The sequence below is a fragment of the Megalops cyprinoides genome, chromosome 2 (assembly GCF_013368585.1).
Source record: "Megalops cyprinoides isolate fMegCyp1 chromosome 2, fMegCyp1.pri, whole genome shotgun sequence".
NCBI classification, from domain to species: domain Eukaryota; kingdom Metazoa; phylum Chordata; class Actinopteri; order Elopiformes; family Megalopidae; genus Megalops; species Megalops cyprinoides.
Window position 1 is genome coordinate 44,487,129 of NC_050584.1, and position 21,368 is coordinate 44,508,496.

The following is a 21,368-nucleotide window of genomic DNA, read 5'->3' on the forward strand; positions in this document are numbered from 1 at the left end:
TGATTCAGCTCAACATATTTTTTTTCATCTGGGCAGCCTCTTGAAGTGATCCCGCTGCTTTGTCACTGCTGAGGAAATTGAAAATGAGGCTGGAAACTATGAGTAGATGCATAAATCGTGTATTAAAAAAAAAAAAAAAACTGTGCTTCCTAAAAGTGTGTTATTAATGGAAGCAAGTGGGCTGGTTGAGCGGCAGTGTTAGTGTTAGTGGTGATATGGTCCGCATGTGTTTGTCACAGGGCAGCTGTGGAATTCCTCATGAGCGCGTGTGGAGTAGCAGAGTTAAAGTGAGGCTTGGCACAGAGACTGAGTGCCACAGAGAGTGCCATCAGTCTGGGTCAAACTCAAGCGCAGCGCTGCTACCGGCCAGCATTGCTGCAACACTCGTTTAAGCATACAGAATGTTTGAGAATTACAGTTTAGTAAATGAAATATGTTTTAAAAATCACATAAGCATGATGAATTTTCAAAAACATTTTAAAAATCACATACATTTGATGATATTTTTTTTTTGTTTTGTTTTTATATATCATTAAGATTAAATATAGTGGAGCGCTTACATAAGCATTAGACCCATGTTATGGGAGAATGAAAGAATGAAAAAATAAAGGTTAACATCAGTGGCAGTTTGCTGAATATCCTGTTGGCCTCTGGCTTGATGAGATAATTATGAAGAGGAATAGTTTGATTAATTGGCATCACTTCAGGATAAATGCACGAGGTCAGTCACTTGTACATAAAACAAAAAGAAACTGGATGATGTGGCCAAAGATGTCTGGGTGTAATTTCACAGAGATCAATTGTTCTCACAACTGCTAAACCATGTCATTGCTTCTCCAAAGAGCACTCATTTTATAAGGCATACCTAATCTCTATGACAACCAAACACAAACTTTGTGCTCTACTGAAAGATGTTGTCTAATTGTACGTTGTACTCCTCCTCAGAATATTTCTCATCAACTACAAGTAAATTAGTCTCTTCAAATAAATTCTAAAACATCTTTACATCTGTCTATTTCTCTGAAACAGCAGAATTGAAAAAAAAAACTGTGATCAATGACAGGGGACTTGTGGTCAATCATATGTGTTTCTCTATAGACATGGGCGCACTTATGTGTATGACTACATGTTATGTCTTCTCTGAATTACCCACCAGCTCAGTACTTGGTTCTCTCTCTCTCTCTCTCTCTCTCTCTCATTGCCTTGTAGCCTAGACCTGCATTAGTTTTCAGCCATTTCTCTGTTATTTTGGGGTGGGGGTGACAAGAGGGAGGAGAGAAGACTAAGGAGCATTATACCGAGAGTGAGCAACGCAGCCTGCCTTCCATTGCTCTTCAGGTTCTAATTGCTTACCTAGAGAGGAAGTGGAATAACTTGCTTTTCCCCGGGCCTTAATCACTTACTCATTGAAATGTACCTATTAAACCATGAGCCCTATTTTAGCACTCTTGCTCCGTGCTCTCTCTCCTCCTCCCCTTGTTGTTTTGCAGAGAGGAAAAACAGGCAGTCTCTTTGCCCGTGCTCCTCAGATTGAGGCTCTATGCCCAGCTGCTTCGCTGTTTAATTGCGGCAGTCAATGAATGGTATAGGGTGTTCGATCGTGATCAATGCGGGATCCAAATAAAGAACTCCTCTGCTGTCACCCTAATCAGGCTCCACAGGCAGATGGCTGAGAGCGTGCGGCTGTGAGCGGACGATCACTGTCCTCTCGGGGGGGATGGGCTGGGGGTGAGGGCTACTCACAGGTGTGTGTGTGTGTGTGTGTGTTATATCAGAGCCACTTTGTCTTATTCTTTTGTTTTGAAAGGTGCTGTCAGTGCTTCAAATTACTTTCAGCAGAACTCCATGTTCTTCACAGCCATCCCCAGCTTAATTGTGTGGCTTAAACACACAACAATTTGCGACGTCATTCGAAAGCTCATTACTGCCCATAGTTGTCAAAATCACTCGGGAGGGTGGAAAGTTTGCCTTTACCTGATGCTTTTCTTGAATATGTCCCTTTTACTATTGTCTATGTGCAAAGGGAGGTGTTTAATCCTGCTGCCTTATCTGCCAAATAATAACATATAAGTTTGTGAAACCAGCAGGCAGGACAGGAGAGAGGCTGAACCTTCATGTGTTATCGGTCTATAAGGCTGTATCTCCAGACGTGAACTGCGACATCTCCAAACAAACAGCCCCACGCGAAGGCGCAGAGGCAGGCTGCTGCCGCTGCGGCGCTGGGGAAGGCTCTTGCACGCAGGCTTGACGTCAGTCGCCAGCTGCACGCAGGCTCACTCATTCGCAGCGAAGAGATTGCGGCCCCGCCGAATAAAATATGTCCACCTCTATTCCCCATCGTTGTTTTTCTAGGAGGGCTTTTGATGAGGAGGCAAAGATTACGGCCTTGGCCGCCTCTCCCTCTGCCAAATTTTATTTCCCTTACATACTACCAATCATCACCATCAGCAGCCAGCAGCACTCCCTGTTTTAAAGTGGGCAGTGAAATGTACAGCTATTTCTTTAGCATTCAGGCATAGCAGGGAGGTCCAGACAGCTCCAACCTGTATGCAGTGAGGTGCATTGTGTTTATAACAAAGGAGGTTATGTGAGTGATGATGGCTGACACTCCTCTAATCAACAGCAGAATACTTCCTATGTGTGTAAAGTGCGTTACATGTGTGGTACAGCGCAGCACAGTCCCCCTCCCACTGTTTCTCAGATGTGGACTGTTTACATAGTCCTTCTGGACTGTATGTCCCTTTCTTCTACCAGCCACTCTTGACGTGCATTCACGTGAACTGTGAGGCTCAAGAGGAGGGAGAAGACTGCAGTATTATCAGCATAAGCACAGCAACATCATGGACAACGAGCAAGAGCCACATGTGCGCTGGGATGATATTCCTGTAACAGAGGGGCCGTCTGATTGTTGCTCTGACATATTTGCGAGGGAGGCTGCAGCAGGTAAAAATAAAAGCAGACAGATACTTGCATCTTAATTCCTCTTGTATGGTTTCAATTCAAGAAAAGGAAAGCATTGCTGCCAGTGCCAGGATCCCTCTTTATCTATGTTCTGTTTTGTGGTTATGATGTGTTTATGTGGACAGGATCTGCTCTTCCTCTCCGGGCTGTCCTGGCAGACTCCGGCAGTAAGGGAGTTGAGGCGAAGTGAGTTGATGTGACAGAGCGCTCAGCGAAGAATGTGTCACAGTGTCTGAGTCAGTCGTATTCTGCAGAAGAAGTGTTCTGTAAGGAGAATCTCTCTCTCTGCCAGTATCCAGCACTGGCTGTTGGCAGTGCTCACTCTGTGGTTAGACCAGCACAGGGCCCTCACTGCCTGACAGCAGCTTATCTGTCTTTTCCAGACTGAGCAGCAGGCAGTTCTGACGTCACACAGACAGCTAGGATTGATAGTTCAGTGTTCTGGAATGCGGCAGCAGTGACATTCTAGAAGCAGGGTGGCCTCATTTGATACACATGCTCTGGAACAGTGCCACTTAAATAGACAGGCTCCTCGTCTGTGGGTTAATGCATGTATGTGTGTGTGCGCATCCATCCATCATTACAAGACCACCAGTGTTGCACTGCTTGATAATTTCATAGAACTTCAAATTATCGCTTTAGTTCCAGCATAAACGCTGCTGATTCATGCAGGTTTGTACACTGTCTACATACTTCTGATAAGGAATAAGGGAGAGCGGCAGATGATGCCATTTGGCTGTTAACGGCGTAAGCAGATTCATAAGAGGTCTGTCTGTGGCTTTAACCTCTGGTCCCAGACTTCCCACCCAGCACAGGAAACCACAGTGCTGTGTATTTGCTCTGTTCACAACTAAAAATGTCCACTGGCCAAGTACAGAAGCATTGAAAATAAAAGCTGTTCATTCTATTTGCAGACAAATGTAAATTACAAAGAATACTATTTGTTTATAAATGTGGATCAGTGAAAAATGTACATGTTCCAGAAATATTGATTACAAAAAACTGGAAAGTCCTTTTTTTAATTTTGAAACAATTAGTTAGTTGTAATTGAAATAAAACTATTTATGAACTAGTTTAAAATAAGGCTGTAGTGATGCGTGGAGGAATCAAATATTTAAACTGCAGTTTGGTTCACTTTTTGTTGCTAGGTTTACATTGGACAAAACAATAATGCACGGATGATGCTGTGCTGGAAATTCCTGTTCCTTGGACCTCATTCAATGAGGATGACTGCAAGCTGGTGTAGGATGCTCCTCAAGAGTGGTTTTTAGTGATATTAAATTACACAGTAAATTAATTGGTTAATTCTAAAAAAATGATCATTTAAAAAATGTGTTGCATAGATAACCAGTGCAGTAAAATTTTTGATGTCTTTACACGGTTACAATAATCTTCTGAAAATGTTGGATCAAATGTTACTGCGGTCTGGCAGGATACTAATGGGTGATTTTTTAGGAGCACTGAGATTCCAGAGTTCTGTCATGATGCTGGGAGCAATCCAGACATCCATGGAAGCTCAGTGCAGAGCGAGAGGAGATACAGTAGATACAATGTTCACCTGTTCACTGGCAGCTGCACAACCAAGCATGATAAAGAACATTTTTGAGTTTTGGCTGCTCTCCTGTGGCAGGACTCCATGACATTATCCAACATGAGGAAAATGTCTGTGGAATCTTAAGTTCTGTGGTCGGTATGTTCTAGTTATCAAACATTATGGGTGCCATGACGAATAAGATCTTGTGCTGCTGGAACACAGAGGGGCATTTAATAAAAGAAACAAAATATTGTTTTTGAGTCGGGGCTTTAAAAAAGGGGGCACTGTCTGAGTGTATGATGAATTGGGACAATTTTCCTGATTCAGAAAGGAAAAAAATGCCCTCATCACTTATTATGGATAATGGTAGATCCTTGTCAGTTCTGTCCCTGTTTTTTTCCAGTATATCAATGTAAGCAGCCGCATGCTGCAGCCCGCTGACATGCTGCTTTGTCACTTGCCTTAGTAGCAAGAGTAATACAGTCACTACTAGTGATATAGCCAAATCCTCAGAGTACCAATAGTGAGGTCCACAGTTCAGCTGAGGTACATAGCAGTGTGGTGCGGCCAGCGCGACGAAGGACGTGTGTTTTTTTTTCAGTGTAGCATGGGACGTGTGTTTTTGCAGCAATGCATGGGACATGTGCTGCCGCATGTCTGCCTTGTTTGCCTTCTGCAGTACGCCGAAACTCGCTCTCTGTGTTTGTGTGACATTTCTATCCTTTCATTATCTTAGATGATTGGGACTTTGTTTCATTTTTCAAGTGTGCATGCTGTCCTTCAAATAAATTGTACTTTGGCGGCTGTAGTAATCTCAATTTGGCAAAGGTGTGGAATTTTGGAGTAAAATGATAGCGAAGGAATTTTGAGAACATGTAAAACTTGTGCAGACTTACTTTTGTGTTGGCGATATTCGCTGACGCCGGGACAGTGAGCTGTTGTGTGCTTTCCTGCAAACAATCAGACAAATCATCTATGACCTTTTCTGTTTTAAATGGAAATTGCATAACGTGCTGTGCAAATGCAAATGTGCTGAATTGCAGTAATTCTTAAAAATGGGTGGCTGTACCTCTAAAGGTAACTACCTCACTAATAGAGTGACTGTGGTGGCTGGTGTTTGCAGGGAATGCCTTATTGTGGTGCTTTCAGACCCATCATCTCTTCCTTTTGGAAGGCTTTATAAAACTGTTCCATACCATTCTTGCTTTTCTTTCTGCACAGATAGGAGACCTTGGGAGGGAAGGAAAAGGAAGTGAGTTCAGGAACACACAGCTAGTTTGGAGTAATCTAAACATTTTAAAGACTTCACAGGGGAGTGGTATGGCTTGTAAATGGAGAAAAGGCAGAGTTCTGGAGCACCAGTGAGCTTGAGTACTGTCCTTTTCCTCACCAAGGAAGGACTTCATCCCTGGTTCACTCAGTACTGAGACAGAGCAGCAGCAGTGGTATGTGTTCACCTGGAGCTGAGCACAAGCACTATTCACCCTGTCTCCGCAGTGATTGCAGTGGGGTTTTCTTAATGCAAAGTGCATACCTGTTGGATTTGCCTGAAAATGCCAGGGGACTCTAATCTTCTCAGTTTCAGTAAAACCAATCCATTTTCAAGAGTTGAAATAGACAAAGACTGAACCTGTGTGGTGTTTAGTGGTGTGAAGTGCTATAGCCTTTATGTATGTATACAATGCACACTAAGCTTATCAAATGTATATGTAATTATCACGTTTAATGTAATTTATCCATAGGCAAATACTCACTGCATGATGGTAAATAGGATGGATGGAAGCCTTGAACTGTCTATCTTACAGCATAAGCATTAACAGTTGTCTCATTTGAAACCTGAAACCTGAGGTTTCTCCTCTGGTTTTTTTGCAGTCTTTGTATTTTTTTATAATCAACTTGATGGCATACTGTGTTTTACATGGGGGTCTTTTGTAAATATACCCTATATAGATGGGTACAAGCAGTGATGGGGGTATGGGGCTGAGCTTTAGGTGTGGCTAAACATGGTAAAGGCAAAGCAGACACACAGCTCTGAGCAATGCACCTGAAGACACAACACCAAGCAGTGCAGAACACTTCAATATCATGACCTTAAAATAAATCACAGAATGTTTACTTGTCATCAAATCAGTTTCACTGTTTTAATTGGCATGCATTATAAAGCACCGTCCATCAAACTCTTATCAGCCGTTGCACCTCTCTGACATGAGCAGAGCCTCCGCTATGAAACATTTTACATTGTTTTATTATGCACTTGCTGCTGGCTAGTGTACGAGATATCTTGTGATGACATGTTACAGGTGGGTAATCATTACCACAGCCACCGCCACCACTTAGCATAACTTAGCAAGTGGTATCTTGTAGTGGTAGCTACTAGTGACCATCCTTAGCCTTATTTAAGCAATAATACACTGTACAAGTATGTAATCAGAAGTATTTTTTCTGATATGTAATCATAATTGTTTGCTTTATTAGTAGTGGTCATTATAGAAAAAAATACTCTGTCAGGATGTGTCAACTCTGTCAGGATGTCGTCTTATAGTTTTACTAATGGTTCCTGGAGTTGGCTGTCTGAGACCGCTAGGACTCTGCATGTATATGTATTGTATGTGTTACTCTGCAAATATGTCTGGGAAAGTGTGTGGCATCCACAGTGAGGGCTGAGTGATGGAACAGGTGGATGATTGAAGTTATACCAGTGTGTTTGATGTGCAAGTCATTACAAGAATTTCAAGTTTTTTGTTTTTCCACAAATGCAGAGCACAATTTACATATCTCAATCAATGTCAATCAGCAATTAGTGTGCAGTTAAGGCAACAAATACTGCATAGATTTTCCACTTGAGTTATTTTTTTCTCCCTGAACTATAACTAAAAAATGATCAATACTTTTCCATCAATATTGATATTTTGAAAACTCATATTGGAAGCATCTGAACTCTTTGTCAATGTGCACAGAATGCTGATTATTTAACTTACACCAATTGGTGTGCATTTGATGACATGGCTGTTCAGACTATTTCATTCTGTTTTGAAATGGCTGTTCCATTTGTGAAATGCCCAATTCTATTTGATAATGTAAAATCTTTTTCGAAAAGTCAATAACATTTGTGATTCAGTGAGTAGTGCTACCTTTTGGAAGTAATGGAGTTTTGAGCATTTTAGTCAGGCTAGAATTAGAACATGGCCGTGCCTTAGATCCCAGTGATACAAGGTCAGTGCTGCACCAGTTTCAGGTATTTGTTCATGCCATCTCCCAAGATACAGGTTCAAGACATCACTCACATTGTATGATACTGATCTAAGGTATGTTTGCTTAAAGCATTACTGTATCAGTTAAGTAATACTGTTGTCAGTGATGAGGTTTCTTTTGACAAGGCTTTATGTACTTTAGATAACTTCATGTACTACACAATAGAACCTCAGAATACTATTACAGAGCTGGTTAAGGAGTGAATTAATTTGGATATAGATTTCTTTTTTTTACCACAAAACTATAAGAGAGAAGTTGGCAGGTCTCCATTTCATGGAATGTGTACATTTGCAGCAACATTGAATGTGTTTAACTGTAAACTATATGGTCACAATCAATGGCAAGATGCAATTCATGACATTATAGTGCAGTTTAGACCCAACATTGCATGCTTTTCTCCCTAGAGCACACTCAAAGTTCCAAGTTTGCGATTGGCTGGGTAGGTGGAAAGGAAATCGTTTGCAGTCCCAGGTTGATGCACCCTTACATAAAGCACAAAGCAAATAGAACTTGGGGGCAGAAGTCAGTCTGGTTGTAATTTGTAGAACTCAACCCTTTCTCTCTCGCCATGGTTTAACCGTTTGTGCGTATCTGTTTTGATATTGCCTTGTTGTCTCTCACTGTGGGAATCCTGCCAAACATTCTCTTCGGCCTCCTTGCATTCAGGGGAGTGAGCTACAGTAGGTAGGCAAAAGGTCACTGCAGAAACGATAAACCTGTTGTCATGGGAGGCGCTCTGTTGGCTTGGTGTCATCTTTTCATATGTGCGACAAGTCAAATTTTCCGTCGGTAAGATTTATTGTGACAAATGTGGTGTTGCCTCTCTCTTCATCTTTGGTCAGCTTTTGAAAAGTAATCAGCATTTCTGAGTTATTATTGTATTCTTTTATTTCATTTAAATGCTTATTCAGAGTGAGCTGCTGAGCAGAGCAGAATGCAAGTGCAAAACACATCTCAAAATGCACTTGCACAGAAAACATTTAGTAGCAGTAACACTTGAAGCTGTTATACAATTACTACAGTATACAGTACATCTAATATAATTCTAACCAGTTGGTGGTCAGGGAGGTTGTTGAAGAAACTACTGTCCCATGAGAATCCTTCATCATTTCTTTGCCTAAACCCTTTCAATCTGAGAAAATCACAAAATCTTGAGACTCTTTTGTACAGAAATGGGCTGCTTTAGTTCTCCCACACTAACCTGAATCTGGTATCCCATTTGTATCCCATATTGACAGGTGTTTGATAATGAAGTCTCCTGTGTGGTTACATTCCTATGAAAAGATGCTTAAGTTCTGGAAGCCTGACTATTTATACTGGATATATTGTTCTAGAGCCCATACAAGTGAGAGAGACAAAGACACATTCCAGGGCCAGGTGGGCATATGGTGTCTGTATCCACTCAACTCCTGCCTGTTTCTGAAGTTGCTTAATTTAGGAAAAGGCTATGTGATTTGAACAGTGATTAAGACAGTCGTTAGGAGAAGAGGAAGTGTTCCGTCACCTTCAGCTGACCCCAGGTTGAGCAGTTGCAGGTTAGCATTGGTGACAGACACTTGACAGACCACACTCAATCCCAAGATAAGCATCAACAGTTCATCAGAATGTATTTCTATTTTAAATATATTAATCCCCAAAACATTCCCAAAGCCTTTCCAACTAGTTAAAGAAGAATCAGTCATCAGTTTTAAGCCTTTACCCAGACTTGAAGACATTAGGCACCAAAAACAAACCTATTCACAATGTTTGGTTTTATATACAAATCACTACAAGATGCACACTTTTCAGTGTATGTTTTACTGTATAAAACAGTACTTTTACATTCACAAAAAAAATTTGTGAACATAAAAAATGGCATTATGAATGAATAAAACAGAGGGCAAATGGAAAATAAAATCAAGTGTTAAGAAAGAGGTAAACTGTAGGTTTCCAGTCATATATGACCACTGTGACTGAAGGTGACCATGCCTTCTTCCAGTGGCAGTAAAAAAAGCTCCTGGCTCTTGATTGATCGCTTGTTGATACACTATATGGACAAAAGTATTTGGCCACACCTGTTTTTCAGGGTTTGGGCTAGGCCCCTTATCTCCAGTGAAGGGCAATCTTAATGCTTCAGCATACCAAGACATTTTGGACAATGCTAGGCTTCCAACTTTGTGGCAGCAGTTTGGGGAAGGCCCTTTTCTATTCCAACATGACTGTGCCCCAGTGCACAAAGCAAGGACTATAAAGACATGGTTTGATGAGTTCGGTGTGGAAGAACTTGACTGGCCCCCACAGAGCCCTGACCTTCCCACAGAAACACTCCAAAATCTTGTGGAAAGCCTTCCCAGAAGAGTGGAAGCTGTTATAGCTGCAAAAGGGGGACCAACTCCGTATGAAAGTATATATATTTGAATACAGTGTCATTACAGTCCCTGTTGGTGTAATGGACAGGCGTCCAAATACTTCTGTCCATATAGTGTATACGAATTTCTGCATTATGGGGAAATGAACGCATATCCTTTACAAACCTGGACCATTACATATTTTTTTTGTTTTTAAAGCTGTGGAGGTCTGATTATGCACAATAGAGGGTGTGCAGGATATACAGCAAACAGCCCAGACCAGGAACTCTGGGTCCCAGTGGGCAGGTTATGCAACATGGAGGGAGCTTTCGAACAGCAAGGTTTCGTGTTCTTCATGTTGACCCCCTCGATGGCCTATCTCCACCCCTTCTCCCGCCACTCAGAGGCCTCAGGAATTGCATCAAAACAAACGTATATGCATTTTTTTTAGACTGTCACAGGTCTTTGAACAAAGTACCACGCTGTTCTTTCACACGCTCCTGAACGACAAAAACAGGGTTTTGTGTTTTTCTTTAAACAGGCACTGTCAGTCATCCCCTGCTCTAGAATTAGCACCGCGCTGTAACGATAACATCTGCTTCTCAGAACAAAAAAGAGCATGCTCTCAGATCTCCCCCCCCCCCTCCCATGGGTTCCCATGGACATCCCAATCCTGCTCAGCTGGTATCAATCTGCAAAACACTGTAGGCGAACGGTGACACCGGATGGCTCTCAGCCCCGAGTTCTGGGCCTTTTCTTACAACTACTTGTTACTGTGTTGCTATGACTGGGTGAATTCATACATGCAGGATTTACTTTTGGTCTTCAGTGTTCTTCAACTGAACTGATGCACAGTAGCAGTCCTCCATCTTAATGATATGTTATGGTATCAAAAGCCATCTTAACATGCTGTTGCCTAGCTGTTTATGAAGGTTTCTTTTTTTCCTCACTATCCAGCATAAAGGATGCTTGCTCATGAAGGACAATGATTGTTTTATCTGTGGAGATAAAACTTCTCATTTAACCACTGGAGAAACGTTGCTTCAGGCCTGTATTCAGGGCTTAAAAGGGGAACACACAAAGACTAGCAAGTGTAACTTCTTGCAATGCTCCCATTCAGTCCGCTTTAAAGTTCTAATTGTCAGTTTATGAAGTTGTCAACAAATGTTTCTATGGGAGCTGTTTGCTGACTCTGCATAATGGTGGCCTCCATGGGAGAAACTCCAAATGGAGTGTAGATGTGAAAAACGTGTCTCCAACTATACAAACAGAGGCCAATCTAGAGGGCAAGTTATGCATCTCTTATTAGCTTATATACATTACAGCATGTGATATCAGCTTGTACAAAACTAGCCAAATGATAGGGTTTCTTACAAATAGGTGTAAGTGGCTTCTAGGAAGGATAGTATGTTAAGTTCCGAATACCATCTCTCATTTTAACACCTCTACCTATATATTTTTCTTTGGCCAGGAAAAGTATTGAGAATGAATTGTCAGAATGTCTGTGTGAAGCAGCTGTAATGATAGAAAACCTGTTGCTGGCGTTGGTCACTATGTTTGTGTCCAAACCAGTTGTACATCAGTTTTAGGATATGATGCTCAAGCGCTCAGGCCATGCACATCTCTATCAGTTTGACAGTGATTTGTAAGTGCCTGAAGCGCACAGAAGAGAATATACAGATTTTTCGCGGACTTGTTTTGAACCTAGAAACCATTCAGTTCTTTTTTTTTAACACAGAAGTTACTCAGAGACTGAGTCCTTTCCATCTTCATACCGCATAGAGCACCGCTAGGACTGGGCATGTGTGCCCTGATGCTGGCTGCCTGGAATGTGTGGCTCGCAACACAGCCTCTCACGTTCCTCTCTTATGGAGCCTCAGTAGCACATGCTCTGGAACTCACTAGCTAGTTAAAGCCACCGCTTTCCATCCTTGCCTGTCTGATTGCGATATTAACTCAGCCCAGCAGAGGGAACCTCTCCCAAGAGGAAGCCATTCAGATGTCAGCACGGTTTTTATGAATAACACAATAACCTATCCTCTGCCTCTGCCTACACATTTCTCAACCTCTGTTTCCCCAGTTTATTTTGGGGCTATTTTCTTTTCGCTCCCTGGTCCATGGTAGTTTGTTTTTGTTTGCAGGAGTGAATGGAGGCCTTGTGAACATTGCGGGACAATGGCACTGGCTTGTAGTCTGTCAGTGAGGGGGGCTTGTCAAGTGCAATGCAAGCTTCCTGTGGAAGCTGTGTGAGTTTAACCTCTGCCACAGCCTCAGTCCCTTTTCACCTACTCCCAAAGCCCAGCTCTTCAAAACACCCATGTCATTTAGCACAATCACTGTATACTTTATGAAGCCATTTTCTTTGTGTGAGGTGACTTAGTGTGGACTGGAGCTTTATGATACAGTGTTATACAATGAAATAAATGGAAAAATAATAACAACACCAATGGCCTTGTGGGCCATATTCAAAACCCTTTTTTCTCAAAAGGAAAACATGACTGTCTTTTGATGTGTACATATATGCAGCCGTTTAGTGTGTGCAGAGAAATGCTCTCTTCACCCACCAAAAGTCGAAAATATTTGGTTTTTCGTTTCCGGAACAATTCCTTTCAGATGCACCTCTGTTTGATCCTTCAGTGAGTTTCCTGTCTGTGAAACTGCACAGGCCTATGGAACTCAAAGTATACAAAGTTTCTCCAGTTCCTTGAATGCTCCTAGGCATTATGAGTGATGTTTCTAATCAGACTACTTAAAATAGAACTGGAACTGTGTAAAACTATGCAAGCATTCTTGATTTCATGGTATAAACAGCCCATAAATCCAACAAAAATTAAGTTTCCCTTTAATTCGACCATAACAGAACACATGAATTGGACCTTGGAGGGAGTTGTTCAGGCGTTTGTCATTCCAGGCTTATTTTAGATGGCTGTGGATGATAGCCAGGGAATGGAGCTGCATGTTTATTTATTGGATATTTAAAGATATGTTCTTTGTGCAAATACAAACAAGACCCAAAGCTTTTTAAAAGCTTTTGCTCACTGCTAACAAGCCATTAGTCCACATGGTATCACTGTGCGGTCATAGTTTGCATTGTGTAAAGGAAGAGACTCAATCCTTTGTGTGATGACGCATCGCAGCCCACATTTCTTTCATTAATAAATTATCATCCATGGGGTCATCCTATGACCCCATGGTTGAACATATATTTTTAGCTAATAAATCACTACAGAAGCTGTTCTTATGTGCTTGTTGGTCGAAAACGTTGTCAGTAGACATTTTTATGTTGAAATACATCCAAATATGTAAATGTGCACTACGGAAAGAGACCATCCTGTGTGAAGTTGAACAAATGACAGTTAGTACTACGGCGTAGCCACAGAGTGAGATGCGTAAGCAGAGGAAACCAAAACAATATCAACAAAAAAGAACATCATAATCTGCTCAGCAAGTAGGGAGAGCTTCCAAACAAAAACAGAAACATTGCATGAAGGAAAGACGTGGGTTGATTTTTTTTTTTTCCCCCGAAAAGACCAAAAATAGCAGAGCAGTGACTTCTTATAGCTGCATGTATGAATATTTATGAATGGGGAGAAGCCTCTGTGCCTGATGGAGCCGGGTGCTCACTCTACCTGAAAGCCTATTAATAGCCACTCTGCCTCGGCTCCCTTGCTGAAGGAGGATATTTTTAGCCATGAACAGCGCAGCCACGTGGCAGAAATGGCCTGGCTGCTGGAGCTTGCAGAGATGTGCCGTGAAAGCGAAATGAAGGGAAGGAGCTGGGGAAGAGGGGTAGTGACAGCGCAAGCCCTGAGCGCAGGTATTTTTAGAGCAGACCCCCACCCCCCCCCACCCCGCCCCCCCACCTCCACCTTCCCTCAGATTCCACCACCGCCCCCGTCAATCTACTGTATGTAAACAACTGTGCTGTTTGATATGCATATCTGAGCCATGCGGAGCCATCCCCCCCCCACCTCCCCCTTTCTCTTGTGTGTGTATATAAATATACTGTCACATGAATGGTGGGTTCACTACTGATTATATAATGTCTGTTCTTAATGCACCAGCAACTGAGCTCTGTTGAACTCTTTGGAATCGCATATATGCAGCTAAAACTAAAAGATGACCTTAGACTATAGCAGTTAATACTAGCTGATTCTCCACATACGGTTTTACAGTATAGTACAAAAAAAGTTTCAATTAAGTAGAGAAAGAGATGAGTGACATGTGATAGATATATTTCTTTCATGGTGATGTCCAAGGTCTTGAAATGTCACATTGCACAACTGGACATTATGGCATAGAATTATTATTACTATTCACTTTGAGACCTAAACACGATCTAGCTACTGTAATACATGTTTCTCTATGCTAGCTGACATTCATAGGGGCTTTGTAACTCTATCATACCCAGTATGCACCAGAAACCACAGAATGTTGTATACCAAGAAGTTTCTTCGTATGGGAATATTAACAGTAGTCTTGTCTTAGAAGAAACTGTAATTAAATGACTGCATCTGACCGATTCCCACAGTGATGTATACAGTAGCTTAACTACACACACCAAGGAGAATGAGCTTTTCAGGTAAGAGGCTATTGTTTTGAGTAAATTATTCAGTTCCTGCAATGACCAATATTCATGTTTATTTCCTTAATGTGTTCATTTCAATGAATGCAATACCCAGAATTTATAACTAGAGAAACCTGACCACTGAAATTGTGTTGAAAACATAACTAAAAGCCCTATTAATAGGAATGAAATCATGCCATAGATTTTGTCTTCTGAATTATTCATTGACCACTATGCTGTTATTATTGCACTGGTTGTTGTTAATACAATGCATTTGTTAGTATTTCTTTAGTATTGTCCCCAATCGGCACTGCTCAGAAACAGTCATGCACTACATTTCACTTATGTATGAAGGGGAAATATTGACATCACAAGGGCAAGATGCCAAGGATTGGAAGCCTTATTTGTTACCAGCAGGTGTATAAGGGCTGTAAAATGGGGGAACGCTGCAGAATAGTAGACGGAGGGGGTTGTGAAACTGGCCAGTGATTGGGATTTCACTCTACCTGAAGGGGACTATTTATAGGCTCAGATGCTCCAGCATCAATGAGAGAGGACTATTTTTAGAGCTCACTCATACATCACATCGACCTTGCTGCCTGAACCTCCAGTGCTGGGTGGCTTCTTTCCTGCTCGGAGTGAGCTAGCGTACGAGTAGCCCCACTGTCAGATCACCCTGTGGAAGGACAGAGAGGAGTGAAAACGCTTCACCTCCTTGTGCTTACAGCTCTGGTCCCGATCCATATGGAAAGAATTGCGACAGTAAATCTGGGCTTGTGTGTTGGGGGATGGGGGATGGGGGATGCGTGCTGCATGCGTAGATTTGACTTTCATCAGTTTTATTGCATTCAAGGAGATGCGCAATGAACCATTGAGATCATCTCAAAGAGGTCCAAGCATTGTCCCCTGAAAAACTGCCATTGCAGGGGAATCAGTCTAATGTCCCTTTCATGAAATGGAATGGGTATTGATTGATTGCTTGATATTTTTAGGTCCAATTTAAAAGCAAGAGCAGGTATGAATTGGGTGTCAGCAGCCACGCAATTTGTTTTAGTGCCTCGGACAGAGGGGAAGCAAAGGTTTAGCACATGTGACGTATTCAGGTGAGGTCAGTGCTGACGTCAGTGTGATTGAGTTAGAGAAAAGGCTCTTTATGTTTACAGAGCAGCTGCCTCAATGCCTGCCTGGGCACCTCCTTTCATGGCTAAGTCAGTCTTTCTCAACTCTCCCTCCAATTCAGACCTTTGCCTTTTTAAAAAAGGAACGCAGCACACCAAATACCGTTAAGGTGAATGTGCTCTTTTATGACTGTTAAATTAATAGTTGCAGAAAAAAAAACATAATTGAGTTCATGAATGCATTTCATATCTTCCCTTCTTTTAACAACACAAGGAATTACTGCTGGCAGGGAGAGCATAATTATGACTGCATTTGCCTGCTAATAATTTACAGTGTCCTGTTCATAAAGCAAAAGGCTAGTGCCATTTTTTTCAGTGTCAGGCCTCATTATTTACCTTGAGCGCCTCTGTCTCATATTTCTGTGGTTGCTATCAGAGGCAAAACAGGGACCTTTTTCAACACAGTGGAAGCCAGGATGTGTGCGTTGATGGTCACATTTATTCTCTCTCCCCCAGTTTCGATGTTGAAAATGGGCTGTCGGTGGGCCGCAGCCCCCTGGACCCCCAGGCCAGTCCGGGCTCGGGCCTTGTCCTGCAGGCCAACTTCCCACACAGCCAGCGACGGGAGTCCTTCCTGTATCGCTCCGATTCGGACTTTGACCTCTCGCCTAAGGCCATGTCCCGGAACTCCTCCACTGCCAGCGAGCTGTGAGTGTGCCTCTGACCCTCTCCTTCCTCTCCTTAATCAGGTCAACTTCACCCCACAGGGCACAGCACCGGACCACGGGACTCTAAAGCCCGGGGCCGTTTTGCTGTCGGATTCTCAGTAGCCAAACAGGACGCTCTTGTGAACAGGGAAGGAAGAAATCAAAGGAATAACACGGTATCAGGAAGGGCTGGTGAACATGTATTCAGCATTTAACGTAAATGTCACATCTACAAGTGAGCAGGTGATTGAATAAAAAGGGCATCAACACTATTGGTTCTGTAAATAATAAAGATGGAGATGAAAATGTGGAAGCAAGTTCTGTACTCACAAAGCTCACTTTTATTGTCATTATAGGCATATGGTATATTTGCACTGTTACATATTCTTACCATTAATAACTGCAAACAATTATTTGAGAAGATCTGGGCAAAAGAAGTCAGAAGCTTGAAGTAGGATGATCATCCAGTGAACTCTGCTGAAAAAGATACATGTACATTTTCTTCAGAGATTAATGTTATTTTTCCTGGCACTCTTGACTAGGGCATGCATGTATCTTTATGACTGCTAACTTTGTATCTTTTCAGAGTTTTGTTTGAACAAGTAAAATGAGAAATTTTGCTTTGAAAGGAAGAAATGCTTCTGACATGCTTCAGCTTGGCTGACTGGAACCGAAAAGGCTGAGCCTTCTAAATCTCAAAGACAAATTAGCGCAACTCATAAAACCATATTGCGCTGTGGGTTTGGAAAATCTGTCCTGCTCCAGTTTAAAAACCACTATTACCCCATCCAGATGCTCTTTCCATCCCAGCCACGTTTGCATGTCAACCCCTCTGTGTGAGGACTGCGCAGTCCCAAATCAGCCATTTTATTATTATTCCCGTTTATTTTTCCAGCCTATGTGGAAGCCAGTTTCCCTGGTCTGAATAGCTTAGTAAGGCATTACTTGGTAGCAGGTCACCAACTCTTGCTTGTGTTTTTAAAGGGAAGAGGGCTTGAAGCACTGGGAGGTCAGCTGGCTGGCTCGGTGAGAGAAGCGTGTGAAAAATATTGTCTTATTTTCCTAAAAAGGCTGCTGCCCCACACACTCCTTTGCAGGTGTCAGAGTGTTTCCCCACCCTCTACCTGTAACCAGTCTACTTGAGTGCCCACCCACCCACCCCTGCCTACCCACCCACCCACCCACCCCTACCCACCCACCCCTGCCTACCCACCCACCCACCCACCCCTGCCTACCCCAAGCCCCCTTATAACAAAACGTTTGCCTCCTAGTTTAGCCTAGTTTGTGCCCTGCATGCATATCTGCAAGAGAGTTGTCTAAACACCCCAAAGTCTTTAAAATTCAGATGCATTTGTGCATGACCCATGACATAAAGGGGATTGGCTCTCTCTTGTCCCCACAGTTCTCACAGATAACATGCATGCCACCCGCTTCACCTTCTCCACATAGCTTTGCTTTTCCGTTGGTTGAATTTTTACATGTGTTTTTGGTTTAAATTTTATTTATTACTGTATGCAATTATTGCACTTCTCACATTTATGCAAATAAATCTGTGTTCTAGCCTCTGATGTGTCACTGTGTCTGGAAATGCCAATGTTATTGTGTGGATTTCCTGTTGAAGCCCTTCCTTAACCAATACATATATTTCTACCAAGTCCTCACTGTATGCTATATTTTTGTGAACTTCACTTGACCTATGACTGTATGTAAAGGTTATGCTTGCGCCACAGTGTTGTGTTTGACGTAGGTCTGGGGGTCTAGTTTTTCAAGGGACAGTTGAACTATTTTTAGATGACACTGAGGCCAGGCTTTGGCTAAAAGTCTGGCAAAATGTTGTTTCATTCTGTTTTCTTCTACTCACACTGTAAATCATATTGCGTTTTTCCTTTTCTAATTTCAGACATGGTGAAGACATGATTGTGACACCATTTGCACAGGTCAGTCTGTTTCTTTTGATCGCCAAATGTCACGTTGTAGCTTTTGATTGGTTTTACTAGTTCAAGGAGTCACCGAAAAAACCGAAAAGCTCTTCCTTGTGTTTTCAATATGTTAATGCTGTTAGCATTGAGGAAAATTGCAAGACATCACAAGTGCAGCACAAGTGGAATTGTTTCATGCCCAGATCAAAGCCTGCAGACAAGCTTGCCCTCCCACTCCCCCCACCACTACAACCAAAAAGATAGGGTGCTATTAAAATGTCTGATTCAACATCGTGATGAGAATCATCACAGTTGAGGCAATTGGAGCCAAAAAAAAAAAAAAAAAAAACTTGATAAATTGGAACACTTAATTGGCTTTGTGGTGTAGAGTGGTGGAGATGCATACAGATTGTAAAGCCCTCAGCTGTCATTTGTAATACTTAGGGTGCAGTATGTCCTGTACTTAGTTCCCTTCTGATGCTGAGGCTCACCAGATGCCGTTGCGGAGAATGGTGCCAGTTCACAAAGGCAGACATACGGTGGTGCAGTCTGTGTGGATGGTGTTCCATGGGTACATGGTACCTAAATGCAGCAGCACCCCGACCCTGTACGCCGAGGCATACATTACGCAGAGCTTGTGTCACAGCTCGACTCAGATTACAAAACAAGACAGCAACCCAACACCAAGAACGTCCATGAGGATGCTGACAGACAAGATATCCTCTAGGCTTCGGAAACCTGATAGCGTTTATATGCTGACTGCGGATCGAGCTGTCGAGTTATGAAGACACATGACGCTTGAGGTAGAGTGGGCTTACGTCCATAGCACATTGATGTCATGCGGGATGCACCGAAGCTTGTAAAAAGCCAGGAGGTACGTGAATGTCTTAGGCTGGACACTGCAAACCCAAAGAGCCTCTCTGTGAGACGGCCGTGTGACCACGCGTGCTAAACAATGGCGGAGGACACCCCTGCCGTGGCCAGTCGTGTGGTAACGCAGTGTGGCCCCACCTGTGCTGCAGGTTCTGGCGAGTTTGCGGACAGTGAGAAGCAACTTTGCGGTTTTGACTCATCTGCAGGATCGTGTGGCTAGCAAGTAAGTTATTTGTCATGAATTCCCAGCCTCCCAGCCACATACCACTACCCATACTTTTATTTCTCTCATTCAAAGTACTTTTGAATGAAGCATGCATTTCAGCACCGCACAATTAACAGGCATGAATTTTTATGCCCAGAGAAAGAGTCACTGTGGTTTTGGAGATACACTGTAGGTCATTGGTGGTTCTTTTTGGTAAAGGATGCTATTAAATATATCCCTTGAATGCTGTTTAACTCTTGCTGAATCCCATATATGGATAAGCAACTAGAGACCCAGCAACCTTACTGTACATTGAACACAGAATGGGCTGGTGCGTTTTGGTTGCGCCCTGCCTGTTTATACTGTATGTAGGCATGAACGAATTGCATATTTCATTCTACCTGTCCATTCATGATTCCTGTCCACTCCACAGAAGATCATCTGGCAGCAACCCTCCATCCATGTGCAAGCCAAGCCTACCAGGTCAGTGGGGAAATCAGTGGGAATTCAAAACAGTTAATTAGGAAAATGAGGAGTCTGGACATTTTCACCAGTACTGTGTTATGTGTGTGAGTGTTTTTTTATTGTGTTTATTTCATATAATAATTATATGTCAAGGTTTAGGAAAGTAATGTCAGGGCAAGAAGTTAAAATAAGAAAATTGTTTTATACAGTTTCAGTATGAAAGAAATTGTGTCTGTCATATTTCCAGTTACTGCAGAACCAAATATATTCCAGTGCTATTAGGAAAACTTCAGATGTTAAAGCTTTGTCACCTTTTTCTGCTCTTTTGAACTTGGCATGTCAGACTGATTTCACAGCAGTCCATCAATAATATTTGCTACTTGCTACCAGTAAATGAAGAGGTCTGCACTACATGTGTCTGCTTGTATGTGATGTACCCCTGGGCCCTGTGTTTTTGTTCATATTTAAAGTAGGGACTTCAGTATGCATTGTGCCTGTTATTAAATCAAATGTCACCTCATTCAAGAGGATAATGCGCAGGCGCATGCAAAATTTGTCAAAATGTGTCACTAACAAGAACTGAATCCCTCTCATTTTTCCACCTTTTTTTTCCTGATCACAAATGTAAACATGGTCCATGGTTTCCATAGTAACACAAGATGGCCGTGCGCTGACACAAATACTCAGAAAGAGTACCGTTAGTTTTTTTGAGACATCTAGCTGTAAAAAGGAAAAGAGGCTTGCTGAATGTTTTTTTCCACATTTTCATGAAGCTTGTAATAAAAAGGGGAAAAGAAAAGCGAACAGGGTGAATGAATCGTGGCGTCTCCAGCTTTGAATGCACCTCTGCTGGACACAAAACAAAGAGCTCTTTACTCACCTGCTGCAGAGAGCAGAGGGAATGAAGGCTTCTCAGGGATAAAGTGAGACACAAAGGCTCTCTCCTCCAAATGCAACTGTCAATGGGCACACAGCCTGAGTGCAGACAATCAGTAACGGACACATAATCCTGGAGGCAGCAAGACGTAAAAAGGGAGGTCTGATTGCTGAAACAGTGGGGTAGGCACTTTATTACGGCAGTGGCGGAGAAGAAGAACAGGCTGTCTGGGGGGTACGGGCATTGTGGCAGAGCATCCTGGCGATGAGGAGAGGTTGCCTGAGGAAGTGCCAGGGCAGCCATGGCAGTGTGGGGGTGTGTCGGGCTCCGGGGAGGACGACGGAACGCTGAACCCCTGACTCTTGTTGCGCTCCGCAGAGGAGACCTATCAGAAGCTGGCCATCGAGACGCTGGAGGAGCTGGACTGGTGTCTGGACCAGCTGGAGACGCTTCAGACGCGGCACTCCGTCAGCGAGATGGCCTCCAACAAGGTAAGCTGGTGTCCCTCACTGCATACAGGCCCGGAGCGATCTAAACCCACACTAAGTCCCCACCACAGGGGT

The 21,368-nt window shown here is 42.7% G+C and overlaps 1 protein-coding gene across 4 annotated transcripts in view; it reads left to right on the forward strand.

Moving 5' to 3' along the window:
- Positions 1 to 21,368, forward strand: part of LOC118772890 (cAMP-specific 3',5'-cyclic phosphodiesterase 4D-like) — a 105,595-nt gene that overhangs the window by 72,795 nt on the left and 11,432 nt on the right. For 2 of the 4 annotated variants that reach the window (XM_036521543.1, XM_036521546.1), the window contains 6 exons: positions 16,276 to 16,467; positions 17,451 to 17,492; positions 18,367 to 18,403; positions 19,408 to 19,481; positions 19,897 to 19,946; positions 21,184 to 21,296. In XM_036521543.1, coding sequence (XP_036377436.1) covers positions 16,276 to 16,467; positions 17,451 to 17,492; positions 18,367 to 18,403; positions 19,408 to 19,481; positions 19,897 to 19,946; positions 21,184 to 21,296 — 508 coding nt within the window. The remainder of the gene's footprint in view (positions 1 to 16,275; positions 16,468 to 17,450; positions 17,493 to 18,366; positions 18,404 to 19,407; positions 19,482 to 19,896; positions 19,947 to 21,183; positions 21,297 to 21,368) is intronic. The other 2 variants (XM_036521544.1, XM_036521545.1) reach the window with 1 other exon arrangement.